We start from the raw sequence: 16268 nt of genomic DNA on the forward strand, positions 1-16268 counted from the left end.
TACTACATGATTCCATGTGTGTTATGTAATAGTTTTGATGTCTTCACTATTATTCTACAATGCAGAAAATAGTACAAATCAAAACCCTGTGAGGTTTTGAGTAGGTGTGTCCAAACTTTGGCTGCTATACTAAGCTTACTAATGACAATGACATTATTATAATAACAACAACAAGATCAGGGAAAAAGAGCGTTATTATTATTATAAATATATTTTTGACAATTTGGAAGTGTAAACAGTAAATAAATTAGAAATAATACCAGGGAGGCTGGACTAATGAAAGAAAAAGTGCAAAGCGTTAATCACAGCATAGTAAAGATTAAAAACTGCCGAATTTGTGAAATTGTTGTGTGAGACTTGGTGCTCACGGAATCAGTAGGCTTTCAACCAAACACTCAAACAGTCAACATAAATCAGGATTGGTCTTATTTCTGTAGATATATATGGATGATTTCTAAAGCCAGGCACATTTAACAGTTAGGCTATTGATTATAGAACTAATTAAGTTGGGGTTTCCTCTATCCTCTCTTTTCTTAGACAATTAAGGCAAGGGCTGTTTTCGTCTCCTAACTCTGCTGCTGCCTCCGCCGCATTGCTCTTAACACCAATATGGTGGTTAACTTCGCTAATATGCACATAGCAACACAGTCAAGGAAAAGGCGCCAATTCAACAGCGCACTGATGTGTTTCAGAACCGTGGACAGCAACCACTATGCAACGCGAGATAAAGTGCATTAGCTTATAAAATAATATTATTTGTATTGCACCATTGTTCTTACATAATATGACCATATACAATTTCAGTTGCATATGTCTTAGACCGATGAACTGTGCCATCCAAATGGATCATTCCACTCAGACAGAATCAGAAAGGTATCTTGTTTACCATGATTTTTTGTTTTGCTACTGTTAACTTAAGAAATCTTCATCAAGCCTATCGACTAAACAGTCGTCTAAATCTGGTTAGCCTTACAATTTATGCACACAATTGCGGCTGGTCAGATCAGCACACCAGTAAATAGCTAACATTACATCGCAAGTCTGATGGCTCATTGCCGAAAATGGTGCATGTTCAAAATGATAACCAGCTAAAGCTAGCTACGTTTTCTATTACCTCCCATCTAATATCTTAGGACCATCTAAAATCTAGCCAACTAGCATAGTAGCTAATATAGCTAACAGCACAGATGAAAGGGTTAGTTATTGTAATCTTTGCTAATAGGTCACATAGCAATCTGGTTAGCTAGCTTGCTTATTGCATGCATATCCGGGAAAGTCGACACAAGCCTTAATATTAGTGAATTAACTAAAAACTAATATTTGCAATAGGAGTTTGATTTTGGTCACTGTGTCAGTCAACCACTTCTCAAAACTGCACCTTTCTGTTGGAGAATGAGCTGGTTTGCTGCTGCTGGTGATTTCCACAGATTGACATTCCTTGGCATGGTGCAGTGCTCGTGGCGAGGCGGAGAGTGGCGACTGGTGTAAAGGGACTATCGGCAATATCGGTCCGAGTCTTCATTTCTCAGAACAAGAATAGACTGAAGAGTTTCAGAAGAAAGTTATTTGTTTCTGGCCATTTTGAGCCTGTAATCAAACCTACAAATGCTGATGCTCCAGATACTCAACTAGTCTAAAGAAGGCCAGTTAATGCTTTTTTAAATCAGGACAGTTTTCAGCTATGCTAACATAATTGCAAAAGGGTTTTCTAATGATCAATGAGCCTTTTTAAAAAAATGATACACTTGGATTAGCTAACAACGCTGCTGATAATGAGCCTATGTATATATTCAATTTCATATTTTTATTTTAAAAATCAGCCATTTCCAGCTACAATAGTCATTTACAACATTAGAAATGTCTACACCGTATTTCTGATCAATTTGATGACATTTCAAAAACAAGTGACCCCAAACTTGAACAGTAGTGTATATCTGCATTTATCCATTCTACAAAACCTCTGTCTTTACCCAAAGAGGAACTGATAAATCTGTCTGTAGAGAGTGTGAGACAGGAAATGCTCCTATCCCCAATTTCCCTGTAGCTGGCTCAGAATGCTGTCTTTGGCTTGTCGGAAGGGAAATTGAGAGCCCCTGTCTAGTCTGCTCATTACCATTCCATTCGCGTCTCAGCCCAGATTCACCCTGAGAAGAACTCAGGCCATTGTTAGGAGGTCATATGCATGTGGGTCTTTGAGAAGCCAAATTAAACTTGTGAAGTGTGAGCCTAACTCTCTGACAAGTGTGTGTGTGTGTCCACAGTAGTGCTGAGCAATAAGTGCTTTTTGAGGTCGGTTCATATAAATCACGGTTTTCAATGCTGTAACAAAAAACAAATGATGGTAGTGATTGGCCATTACAGCATATCACTTATTAATAAACCATCCTTTATTCACATTACTTTAATCAAATATTTCAGTTCTGTATATAATTTTTTTTTTATTTGATGACTTAATATTTGAGTCCTCATATAATCTCTGCTCAGGCTGTAGCTCCCCAGAGTCATCCTTCAGGCTAACCATAGCGGACTTGCTGCCTTTTGTCTGACAGAAATCACAATTTCAGTAGTTCTTCAAAAGTAGATCAGGCATACTTTTAACACGGCTAAATAACAACTATCAATCAATTACATGTACTGTCGTGTAGAGACCTAAACAACCGCTCTTTATTCCCCTTGTGTCGCTCTATTGCTCTTCCTCTCCATGTCTGTCTGCCTGCCCCACAGGCTTGCCCAGAAAGAACCAATGAGAACAGGCACAATGGATTCTGGTCATTGTAGTTAATTACCATCTTTCGGCGCTTAACTAAGATGAGTTGGGACAACATATCCCAGAGACAAATCTCTATAAAGAAACAGCACAAATGGTGCGTTGAGTGCACAAAAAAAACATGGAATTCAAATACTTGGACTTCAGTCAGTTATTTAAAAAACTAAATAAACCAACATTTTGGTTAATTGCTCAGCACTAATATAAGGTGAGTGTGTGTGTGTGTGTCTTCATAGTCACGGTGGTAAGTTGAGATGCCATGATGACAATGCTGACCTTGACAGTGACCAGGGGACCTTGCCAAGTCACTTTCTGATAGTTGCATGTTGTATTGGACAGTTCAAAAGGGGGTGCGACCAAAAGTCCACCACGTTGACAGTTCCATGCTTATTTACAATATAGCGTGACAAAAACTTCAACTTAAGTCTGGGAAATTCCCTAACCCAATCCCCAAACTAGCCAATGAGCTTCCATTTGCACTGTGACAGAACCTCACCCCACACTCAATTCATTGCAAAGCCCTATTGAGAAAGTCTGCATACCAGGCCCCCAAAGGGTACACATCAAAATAGGCAAGTATTTATTACAGTACTGCCGTATAAATATTCACCCTTTTGTAGCTAAAGCAAATAAGCCCACCAATCTGTTCATTTACATAAGATTAGTTCCTTTACATACAGAAGTGAAACAGTTTATTTTGTCAAGGACAATTATGTCAAAAGAAATTCTCTCTGGGTCACAGTAGTATAACAGTATAAAAGTGACTATGGTGCATAAACAACAGCACTGATTCTACAGAGTGAGAGAGGATAGAAATGGCATAGGATACATTTTTACAGGGTTGGGGGAGATTCCATTTATTTTCTGTATGTTATTTGGTTAATGAATGTACATAAAATGAAGAGAAGACAATTTGAAGTGATGCCTTCTGTGCTTTTTTCAATTCTCATACGGTCCCATGGTATCTGTAAAATTACATAATTATGTGCCAGTGGCACAAGTCCTCGACCAGGGGTCCAAATCACATTCAGCTGTGGGACGATTTTTCCTTGAGCAGATGGTCGGAACATAGGTATAAATAATTTGTACACTGCAAAACGACTGCAAGAAACCGAAACAGATATAGTATGAGAAAAACAGAATACTTTCAAACCATTAATACTTTGGTATATGATCACATATGCCCAGAGCTTGACTTATATAAATAATTTTATATATATATATATATATATATATATATATATTTGTATTTTATTTAACTAGGCAAGTCAGTTAAGAACAAATTCTTAAATACAATGACGGCCTACACCGTCCAAACCTGGACAACGCTGGGCCAATTGTGTGCCGCCTTATGGGACTCCCAATCACGTCCGGTTGTGATACCGGCTGGATTCGAAACAGGGTGTCTGTGGTGACGCCATCTAGCACTGAGATGCAGTGCCTTAGACCGCTGCGCCACTCGGGAGCCCCAGACTTGAGCCCCAGTTTATATTTAGGTGCAGGAGCTCCACAATACTTTTGAGATGATATTCTATAAGATGAGCAGGAGCTCAAGCACTAGAAAATGTGAGGTGTCGGTACTTTGCTCCGGTGAGCTCCTGCCCATGTCAAGCACTGCATATGCCTATTTATGCGTGGAAATACTTGTGAACAGATTTCCTAAATAAAGAAAAAGCACTGAGCTCATTTCCAGGTGATATTACAATCATGTCCAAGAACAAAAATGCTAATTTTGTAAGTATTATTTTATTTAACTTATTTTTTGCTCAGAAAACTTGGGGGGGCCCCCAAATTAAAATCACCAGCAGGCCAAATTCAGGAACCCTGTTTTTAGACTCTACAAAGTCATGATTTAGCCTATATCACTTAAACCTTTTCCCTTAGGCATTCAACATGGACCTTTCAGGCTACCACCTGACCTCAAAACGTACACAGTGCCAACACCTGCAAATGCAATATTGCAACCCTGTGCTTTCCCCATGATAATTTGTGCTAGCATAGAGCTCTATATTGCTTCATATATAGGCTACACAGGGCTCTACAGTGCGACCATTTTACTTGCATGTGCGCCTAAAAGACTCCCAGTGATTTGATAGTCTTTGACTTGGTCTTACAGTATCTAACACATGTATGGTAAGATGATTGCACTACAGAAAGAGGGGAAAAGTCACAGAAATGGCATGAAAAACAGGCGTACGCTTGGTCCTTCTGATCGGTCTGATCTTATGGTTGTTGGTTATCTGCAATGACATCACCTATTTTGACACTTGGCTGTCTCCCATGTTAAATAACCTAAACAAACAATAGGCTACGTGGAGCTTGTTGCGCTTACTACCATGACACACCGACATTGGGCCTGTCGGGATTACTCCTATGACACTAACACTACGTACACTTAAAAGATCACTATTCCAACAAAATCCCACGGAATGAGCCTCCGTATCACTTCTGGAATAGGTTTGCTAATCCAGCTGTTCCAAACGAGTTTGAATAGGTCAACAACTTGTAAGGCATTAGAGACAAAGGGATAGACCAAATAAGCCTAGTTCTGTACTCGAAAAAAAATAGACAGAATGAAAATGTAGCACTAAAACTGACGAAGACAACATATCGGGCATAATTTCAAGCTATGATTTACGGAAGTCCAGAGAGGACAGATTAACTTTTTATGGCTGCAGGGGCAGTATTGAGTAGTTTGGATGAAAAGGTGCCCATTGTAAACGGCCAGCTCCTTACTCGCAGTTGCTAATATATGCATATTATTATTAGTGTTGGATAGAAAACACTCTGAAGTTTCTAAAACTGTTTGAATTATGTCTGTGGGTATAACAGGACTCATATAGCAGGCAAAAACCTGAGAAATTCCACTTCCTGTTTTTTTTCTTCTGGGGGTGGCAGATCTTCAACCAAGCTCTCAATGAAATTACAGCGAGATATGGATGAGTTTTCACTTCCTACGCCTTCCACTAGATGTCAACAGTCAATAGAACTTTGTCTGATGACTAATGTGAAGGGGGGGGTCGAATGACACAGGAAATGGTCACCACTGCCACGAGTTGACCATGCATTCACTATGCGCGTTCACAGGGGAAGCACCTGCGTTCCACCGCTCATTTGAAGTCATTCTAATTCTCCGGTTGGAACGTTATTCAAGATGTATGTAAACAACATTGTAAAGATTGATTCAGTACATCGTTTGACATGTTTCTACTGACTGTTACGGAACTTTTGGACATTTCGTCACGTTATAGTGGACGAGCTTTGTGACTTTGGAATTGTTTACCAAACGCGCTAACCAAAGTAGCTAATTGGACATAAACAAAGGACATTTTCGAACAAATCCAGCATTTATTGTGGACCTGGGATTCCTAGGACTGCATTTTGATGAAGTTCATCAAAGGTAAGGAAACATTTATCATGTATTTTCTGGTTTCTGTCGACTCCAACATGGCGGCTAATTTGGCTTCTGTTCTGAGCGCCGTCTCAGATTATTGCATGTGTTGCTTTTTCCGTAAACTTTTTTTGAAATCTGACACAGCGGTTGCATTAAGGAGAGGTATATCTATAATTCCATGTGTATAACTTGTATTATCATCTACATTTATGATGAGTATTTCTGTTGAAACGATGTGGCTATGCAAAATCACTTGATGTTTTTGGAACTAGTGAATCTAAATAGCCAATGTAAACTCAGATTGTTTGATATAAATATTAACTTTATCAAACAAAACATGCATGTGTTGTGTAACAGGAAGTCCTATGAGTGTCATCTGATGAAGATAAAATGAATCACTAACTTTGAATTATCTTTATTTCTGGTTTTTGTGAATGCTATATTTCACTGGAAAATGGCTGTGCTTATTGTGGTTTGGTGGAGACCTAATATAATCGTTTGTAGTGCTTTCGCTGAAAAGCCTATTTGAAATCGGACACTTTGGTGGGATTAACAACGAGAATAGCTTTAAAATGATATAAGACACATGTATGTTTTAGGAATTGTAATTATGAGATTTCTGTGGTTTGAATTTGGCGCCCTCTATTTTCACTGGTAGTTGTCATATCGATCCCGTTACCGGGATTGCAGGCATAACAAGTTAATAAATAAAAAATATCATGACAGATGTGCTCTAAACAAAGTCTTAGATCTTTGTAGTCTTACTGCCTCTGATGCACTACGACATTGCTGTCAATCTATCGTTAACTTCTTGGTGACAGGGGGCAGTATTTTCACGTCCGGATGAAATGCATGCCCAAATTCAACTGCCTGCTACTCATCCCCAGAAGATAAGATATGCATATTATTAGATTATTATTAGATTTGGATAGAAAACAATTCCATTATTTTACTTTTAGATGTGTGTGTATTGTTATGAATTGTTAGATATTACTGCAGTGTTGGAGCTAGGAACACCAGCATTTCACTACACCCGTATACTAACATCTGCTAAATGTGTGTGTGCGACCAATACAATTAAATTATATGTAGGGACTGAAAAAGCACAGTGCACAAATCATACCGGGTGTGGATTTTCCTTCGATTAGGCTTTTTAAATTCAATCAGTAAACAGTGGGCTGAACTAGTGTTGACGGCAAGCATAAGAACACCTGTGATATTGTTCTCCATAATACCCATCCTGCTGCCTGGGACCATGACTAGATCCAAAGATACAGTAGATTGACACCAGAAGTTCTCCCTACCTGGGTTTCATTGGCGATGCGTGGAGGCACCTCGATACCAATCTTTGTTAGCTCCCGGTCCTTGTAGTGGCCGTACTGGTCGTATCCCATGTAGCCTCCGCCTGTGGCGATGAGGAGAGGAAAGGGCCTGATGCGAGCCTGAAGGCCGAGAGAGGCTGCATTGAACCGCTGTCGCCCTGCACCATGCATATAACACAAGGGTAATATTACGAACAGTTACAGTTCTTTCCATAACAGGTCTTGCATATTCAGTACCAGTCAGAAGTTTGGTCACACCTACTCATTCAAGGGTTTTTCTTTATTTAAAAAAAAACTATTTTCTACATTGTAGAATAATAGTGAAGACATCAAAACTATGAACACATATGGAATCATGTAGTACCCCACCCCCCCCCAAAAAGTGTTAAACAAATCAAAATAGAATTCATATTTTTTGTTCTTCAGAAGTAGTCACCCTTTGCGCCTTGACAGCTTTGCACACTCATGGCATTCTCTCAACCAGCATCATGAGGTAGTCACCTGGAATGCATTTCAATTAACAGGTGTGCCTTGTTAAAAGTTCATTTGTGGAATTTCTTTCCTTAATGCGCTTTGAGCCAATCAGTTGTATTGTGACAAGGTAGGGGTGGGTATACAGAAGATAGCCCTATTTGGTAAAAGACGAAGTCCATATTATGGCAAGTACAACTCAAATAAGCAAAGAGAAACAACAGTCCATCATTCCTTTAAGATATGGTCAGTCAATCCGGAACATTTCAAGAACTGCAGTCACAAAAACCATCAGGCGCTATGATGAAACTGGCTCTCATGAGGACCGCCACAGGAAAGGAAGACCCAGAGTTACCTCTGCTGCAGAGGATACGTTCATTAGAATTACCAGCCTCAAAAATTACAGCCCAAATAAATGTTTCAGAGTTCGAGTAACAGACACATCTCAACTGTTCAGTGGAGACTGCATGAAATCAGGCCTTCATGGTCAAATTGCTGCAAAGAAACCACTACTAAAAGGACACCAATAATAAGAAGAGACTTGCTTGGGCCAAGAAACATGAGCAATGGACATTAGACCAGTGGAAATCTGTCCTTTGGTCTGATGAGGCCAAATGTGACATTTTTGGTTCCAACCACCGTGTCTTTGTAAGATGCAGAGTAGGTGAACAGATGATCTCAGCATGTGTGGTTCCCACGTGAAGAATGGAGGTGGTGTGATGGTGCTTTGCTGGTGAAACTGTGTGATTTATTTAGAATTCAAGGCACACTTAACCAGCATGGCTACCACAGAATTCTGCAGCGATATGCCATCCCATCTGGTTTGCTCTGTGTGGGACTATCATTTGTTTTTCAACAGGTCAATGACCCAACACACCTCCAGGCTGTGTGAGGGGTATTTGACCAAGAAGAAGAGTGATGGAGTGCTGCGTCAGATGACCTGACCTCCACAATCACCCAACCCAATTGAGATGGTTTGGGATGAATTGGACCGTAGAGTGAAGGAAAATAGGGCCCTATGATTTCCGTGATGCGGAAAATGCGGACGGAATATTAATGTAGTAACCTAAATGATTTCAAAATTGTAAAATTAGACGAGTATGCCTAAAGCCATTTTTTGATTGTGGTATTTTTAGGGGGGGGGGGGGGGGGTGAATGCATGGGACCATTACTTCACCTCACAACTTAGCGGTCACTTTGAGAAACATGTCAAAGAGGCCATTTGAGACGGCCAAGTTGTCTCATTCATATATATGAGACTATTATTTTTATTTTTTTTTAAACCTTAACCCTAAATTCAGAGCAGAGCAATACCCAAAGGACTATGAGTCAGGCGATAAGCTGTTCTGCAAATTCTGTAAACATACTATTGATTTGACCAGTAAAAATGTGTCATGACCACTTAAAGTCTAAAGCCCATGTGAAGAACAAGGAAAAGCACCATGTTAGCCAGAGCATGCCTCTTCAAATGACCATTACTAGTGCAAGTGCATCAGCAGATTCAAGACGATAATTTATTCAGGACTTTGTGGCTGTGTGCGCCGAGTCTGACATCCCCTTAGAAAAGCTAAGAAAGCTACAGCAGTTTCTAGTGAAGCATTGCAAACAGGGAGGAGCGTTGCCCGAAAATGAGAGCAGCCTCCATCAAACTCACCTGCCCCGTGTGTTTGACCAACATGACTGCCGTTCTACAGAAGAAGTTTGCGGTGGTTGTTGACGAGACAACAGAGGCAGGTGATTCTAAAAATCGTCATTGGTGAGTTACCAGCCTATTTATATATCGTTGCAATAGCCTACATTTACATTCTGCAATGTGAACTGTCCGCATGCAAATTGTGATATTCCAAACAACGAGATATCGTGGTGAAATATAGCGATGCATAATGTCAGCAGCTATCTGCCTCTCCATCTAGCCAATTATCGCTGTATAGTGTTTACACTTGAAATGTAAATAACTTATTCACAATATTATTTTAGGTTAAAACATAATTAAAGTTCTTCCTTATCTTTCATTGCAGGTGTAGAAAACCAGTACTTTCCGGTGGATGTCATTTTCATGGACCGATGCAACTACTCAACTTTTCCCAAGCTATACTAGCCTCCCTCCACAGCAACGATCTGAACCTGAATGATGCCTGGGCTTTGGTCACAGATGATGCCTCCTACTGCCTCAAGGCATTCAGAACCTCCTTGTAAGGAGTGATGCCCAACAGTGTCCATGTAACCGGTCTCTGCCATGTCATCAATCTGGTGGGTGAGACCTGGCAACACTACAAATACTTCTCTGAAGTTGTGACATGGAAAGAGAAGATGGGTGAGCTTCCTCATTATGAAGGAGTTTGTGCAGGCCAAGGCTCCTCCTGAAGCAGTGAGCTCCAGATGGAATAGCTGGTTTGAGGCAGTGAAGTACCATGCAGAGCATGTTCATCTGTACAGAGAGTTTTTGTTGGCAGAAAAGTTATCATCCCAGGCAGTCACAAACATCCTCAGCCAGCTGGAAATAGAGGAGAAGGTTGCTGCATTTTTACCTAGATTCTTGCATGACTTTTTAAAAATGTATAATGAAACACTTAGTAGAAAGCTGTATTGAAGCACTTGACTTGATTTAAAAAATAGTGCACTGTTGAGTTGCATCATCTTATTCAATTGTTGACGTTTAATTAATTCATATTAATAGACATTCTTTCTGATGATAAAATTAGTGTAAATCGTAAAACACAGAATTCAGAAAATGTTTAAACAAAAAAAACGGAATTTGGAAAAGACTAAAGCTGATTTCAAAGGGCCATAGGAAAAGCAGCCAACATGTGCTCAGCATATGTGGGAACGCCTTCAAGACTGTTGGAAAAACATAGAGTATGCCAAGAATGTGCAAAGCTGTCATCAAGGCAAAGGGTGGCTACTATGAAAAATCTAAAATATTTTGATTTGTGAACACTTTTTTTGGTTACCACATGATTCCATGTGTTACTTCATAGTTTTGATGTCTTCACTATTATTCTACAATGCAGAAAACAGTACAAATAAAGAAAATCCCTTGAATGAGTAGTCAAACTTTTGATTGGTACTGTATTTTTATTTTTTTTATCATAATTCCTATTGTAGCTAAATGTGCACGTCATGTTATTGTAAATAAACCATAGAACCGGGTAGACTAATTACTGAGTTGAGACAATGGCCTAGGCTACTCGCTGGATAGTGTGATAGAGTTGACTCACAAATTATGTAATTATTTGTGTCTGAAAGTTTTTACTGATAATGTACTGGCCAGAATGAGAGAAGCTCTAATATGAACAATTAATAAACCAGTGTTTGGCAATCCCACAGCCCAGGGTGGTTGCGCCAAACGTTGAATAATATCTAGGCCTAACAAGTTATGTCTCGATATTTTGCATCAATGCACACTGAAACCATTGTGGTGTAATCAGAGGTGTAGTAGAGGGTAAATGTTTACCAATCTTTTTTATTTTGCACAAGCATTTACACACATTTGTTACCCACTACATTACTGCGTGTAATCCTTTAGCGCACAACTTAGTACTCAAATGTCTTGTAAAATACAAAAAATATATGGCTTTGTCAAAAGAATACTATAGCAACTGATTGATACACCTACTAAGGCCATTGGAATGTTCAGTAAGTTGGTACTACAATTTGCACCTCAGTTTCTGAATTTGCTACACTGGTGTCAGAGGAGAGATGGCGCCCCTGTGACGCCATTGGAGTAATGCACTTGTAAGGGTCTTTAAGGTGTTTTAAAGAGAGTTAAAGTGATACAGGATAGCAGTAATGCCACTTTACTTTTGGTTAACACACTACTTACTACCACTGAGCATGTTCATCTAATTAGCACAGAGACTACTGGGAATGTAGTCAAAGAGTGTTTGACAGCCCCAGTCACCATGTTGGTTGTAAAAGCCTGGGTCTTGTCTGGGACTGTTGTGTGAGGATGTCAGTGTGAAACTCACCACTGGATAATGAACGCCATGGCCCTGGATGAAACTGTCCAGCTCCTTGTGCTCTGAAGCGGAGCCACCCACTGCAGGCAGACAGAAGAAGCACATACTCTAGTTATATATTTCAATAACTATCCCAATACCACATTAAGAGATCGGAGCTACAATATACAGTACCGGTCAAAAGTTTAGACACCTACTCAAAGGTTTTTCTTTATTTTTACTATTTTCTACATTGTAGAATAATAGTGAAGACATCAAAACTACGGAATAACACATATGGAATCATGTAGTAACGAAAAGAAAGAAAAAGAAGTGTTCAACAAATCAAAATATTTTAGATTATTCAAAGTAACCACCCTTTGCCTTGACAACTTTGCACTCTTGGCATTCCCTCAACCAGCTTCACAAGGAATGCTTTTCCAACAGTCTTGAAGGAGTTCCCACATATGCTGAGCACATGTTGGCAGCTTTTTGTTCATTCTGCAGTCCAACACAACCCAAACCATCTCAATTGGGTTGAGGTCAGATGATTGTGGAGGCCAGGTCATCTGATGCAGCACTCCATCACTCTCCTTGGTCAAATAACCCTTACACAGTCTGGAGGGGTGTTGAGTCATTGTCCTGTTGAAAAACAAACGATAGCCCCACTAAGTGCAAACCAGATGGGATGGCTTATCACTGCAGAATGCTGTGGTAGCCATGCTGGTTATAAGTGTGCAATGAATTCTAAATAAATCACACAGTGTCACCAGCAAAGCACCACCACACCATCGCACCTCCTCCTCCATGCTTCACGGTGGGAACCACACATGCAGAGATTATCCATTCACATGCTCTGCGTCTCACAAAGACACAGTGGTTGGAAACAAAAATCTCAAATTTGGACTCATCAGACTAAAGGACAAATTGAATTGAATGTCCATTGCTCATGTTTCTTGGCCCAAGCAAGTCTCTTCTTATTGGTGTCCTTTAGTAGTGGTTTCTTTGCAGCAATTTGACCATGAAGGCATGATTTCACGCAGTCTCCTTGGAACAGTTGATGTTGAGATTGGAGCTGCACAATATATCGGAGAATATATTGGAATCAGACGATATTTGCTAAAAATGACAACATCGGCCCGATGTCTAGTTTAACGGCAATGTGCAAAACCGATGTCAAAGCTGACGTACCTACATTATATACAGTGGGGAGAACAAGTATTTGATAACCTGCAAAATCGGCAGTGTTTCCCACTTACAAGTAAATAATGAAACATGTTCAATTTCATTTAAATAATGCAAAAACAAAGTGTTGGAGAAGAAAGTAAAAGTACAATATGTGCTATGTAAGAAAGCTAACGTTTCAGTTCCTTGCTCAGAACATGAGAACATATGAAAGCTGGTGGTTCCTTTTAACATGAGTCTTCAATATTCCCAGGTAAGAAGTTTTAGGTTGTAGTTATTATAGGAATTATAGGACTATTTCCCTCTATACAATTTGTATTTCATTAACCTTTGACTATTGGATGTTCTTATAGACACTTTAGTATTGCCAGTGTAACAGTATAGCTTCCGTCCCTCTCCTCACTCCTCCCTGGGCTCGAACCAGGAACACATCAATAACAGCCACCCTCGAAGCAGCGTTACCCATGCAGAGCAAGGGGAACAACTACTCCAAGTCTCAGAGCGAGTGACGTTTGAAACGCTATTAGCACGCACCCCTGCTGTTTAAATGAATGCTTACGAGCCTGCTGGTGCCTACCATCGCTCAGTCAGACTTCTCTATCAAATCATAGACTTAATTATAACATAATAACACACAGAAATACGAGCCTTAGGTCATTAATATGGTCCAATCCGGAAACTATCATTTCGAAAACAAAACGTTTACTTTCAGTGAAATCCGTATTTTATCTAATGTATGGCATCCCTAAGTCTAAATATTGCTGTTACATTGTACAACCTTCAATATTATGTTATAATTACGTAAAATTCTGGCAAATTAGTTCGCAATGAGCCAGGCAGCCCAAACTGTTGCATATACCCTGACTCTGCGTGCAATGAATGTAAGAGAACCAACACAATTTCACCTGGTTAATATTGCCTGCTAACCTGGATTTCTTTTAGCTAAATATGCAGGTTTAAAAATATATACTTCTGTGTATTGATTTTAAGAAAGGCATTGATGTTTATGGTTAGGTACACGTTGGAGCAACGACAATCCTTTTCTGCGAATGCGCACCGCATCGATTATATGCAACGCAGGACACGCTAGATAAACTAGTAATATCATCAACCATGTGTAGTTAGTTATAACTAATGATTATGATTAATTGTTTTTTATAAGATAAGTTTAATGCTAGCTAGCAATCTAACTTGGCTTCTTACTGCATTTGCGTAACGGGCAGGCTCCTCATGAGGTAGGTGGTTAGTGCATTGGACTAGTTAACCGTAAGGTTGCAAGATTGAATCCCCGAGCTGACAAGGTAAAAATCTGTTGTTCTGCCCCTGAACAAGGCAGTTAACCCACCGTTCCTAGGCCGTCATTGAAAATAAGAATGTGTTCTTAACTGAGTTGCCTGGTTAAATAAAGTTTTTTTTAAATTTTTATTAAATTAAAACAAACAACAAAAAAATTGTCAAAATCGGCATCCAAAAATACCGATTTCAAATTGTTATGAAAACTTGAAATCGGCCATTCCGATTAATCGGTCTACCTCTAGTCTTGATACAACATTTTGAACAGATATGCAATGGTTCATTGGATCAGTCTACAACTTTGCACGTTGATTCCATCTAGTGGCCAAAGTCTAAATTGCACCTGGGCTGGAATAACGCATCATGGCTTCTTACATTTCAAAGATAATGCAAAGAAAAAATCATTCTCCTAAATTATTTTCACATTTCCAAAAACTTCAAAGTGTTTCCTTTCAAATGGTATCAAGAATATGCATATCCTTGCATCAGGTCCTGAGCAACAGGCAGTTAGATTTGGGTGTCATTTTAGGTGAACATTTTAAAAAAGGGGCGGATCCCATTTAGAACAATGACGGTCTACATCGAAGCAGGATGTCTAAGTATGGGTGGTCCCGGGAATCAAATCGACTACCCTGGCGTTACAAACACCATACTCTCCCACCAGTTCAAATTTCTGCGCCAAAAGTACTTTAATATTTTTCTTGCCAGCATGTTCGCCAAACTACTAAACTGTTAGTGGCACTGTCACAATGCAGAATCATGACATAGTAGGTGGGGTTGTAAACAACACAAATATTACTGACTAGTAGTAACGTTAAATATAAAATGTTGTTGACACGAGTGACAAGACATTGGCATCATTAGAGCTAGGTAGCTAATGCTAGCCGCAATAACTTTTGAAATTAGCAAACCGGTGTTACATTTTCTCCCATCAACACAATTATATTATTACTCTTCCAATGGTGTGTGTAGCCACCATGCATTGGAATAGCAACATAATTCTGACAAATAAACGTTCACAAGCAAATTACAACATTACCTGCTAATTTTCCTCGCTGTCAGTGGCAGCTGATTACAGCACAACTTTCCGAAGGACGCTGCCATCTTGTGAGTGTGTAGAACGATCGTTTAAACAACCAATCAGTACTCGGTATTGAGGAAAGCTTCTTCGTCTTCGCAAGACGAATATTAATCCTAGCTGGAGGTCTTTGTCGCCACCTAAAGGATTGTGATACTATAACACTGTCTGATTGTGCCAAAGAGTATGGCAAAGATTTGTATAACTAACCCAAGATAGACCACAGACTGTTGTTTCCTATGGGAACTAATTAATCATAGCGGGCAGAACGAGCAAGAAGGTGGGCAGAGCCAAGCACGAGCTAGTGAGAGCCTATTGGGGCGTTCTAGCATGTATTTGCAAATTTCCGTTAGCGAACGCATACTCTGTGAGGTGCGCGTGTGCCATTTCTTAATTCGCCCTTGCATTCCTTCTGAACAACGACATTTTTTCAAACTTTGACAAAGGGTAAAGTCTACAAAATTTAGTCCACTTTTAGTCCACTCTACTCGTAACTTATTTTAGTTTTCGAAACAGAAAACTGTATTTAGATGAAATGTTTAATCGATGGGGAAAATTTGCAGAATGAGGGGCAAAATCCATCTTGCTCTATCTCACTTCACATCCGATTAACATCCGGTCACATCCGGATATATATCTTGTCTCATTTATCTAAATTTGAGTGTGGGTTGTGGCGAGATTTACAATTGAAATACCGCGAGAGTTTGGACTTCATGGAGTATTATGTTGCTATGACGATAGCTTCCAAGAGTTAGGACCTTTGGCGATGGTAGAAAATATGCTTTTATTTATAGACTGTATATTGGTTTGCTCATTCATC

The 16268-nt window shown here is 39.6% G+C and overlaps 1 protein-coding gene across 3 annotated transcripts in view; it reads right to left on the reverse strand.

Annotated features, from left to right (window-relative positions):
- Window positions 1-15540, reverse strand: part of LOC110523465 (phosphatidylserine decarboxylase proenzyme, mitochondrial) — a 36900-nt gene extending 21360 nt beyond the window's left edge. The window contains exons 1-3 of one of the 3 annotated variants that reach the window (XM_021602166.2): window positions 15410-15540; window positions 11923-11993; window positions 7466-7641 (exon numbers count right to left, since the gene is read on the reverse strand). In XM_021602166.2, the coding sequence (XP_021457841.2) occupies window positions 7466-7641; window positions 11923-11993; window positions 15410-15474 (312 nt within the window). In that variant the 5' untranslated portion in view covers window positions 15475-15540. Of the gene's footprint in view, window positions 1-7465; window positions 7642-11922; window positions 11994-15409 lie in introns of those variants that run through there. The other 2 variants (XM_036977094.1, XM_036977093.1) reach the window with 2 other exon arrangements.
- Between the last annotated feature and the right edge of the window lie 728 nt (window positions 15541-16268).

The sequence above is a fragment of the Oncorhynchus mykiss genome, chromosome 5 (genome assembly GCF_013265735.2).
Source record: "Oncorhynchus mykiss isolate Arlee chromosome 5, USDA_OmykA_1.1, whole genome shotgun sequence".
Classification (NCBI taxonomy): Eukaryota; Metazoa; Chordata; class Actinopteri; order Salmoniformes; family Salmonidae; genus Oncorhynchus; species Oncorhynchus mykiss.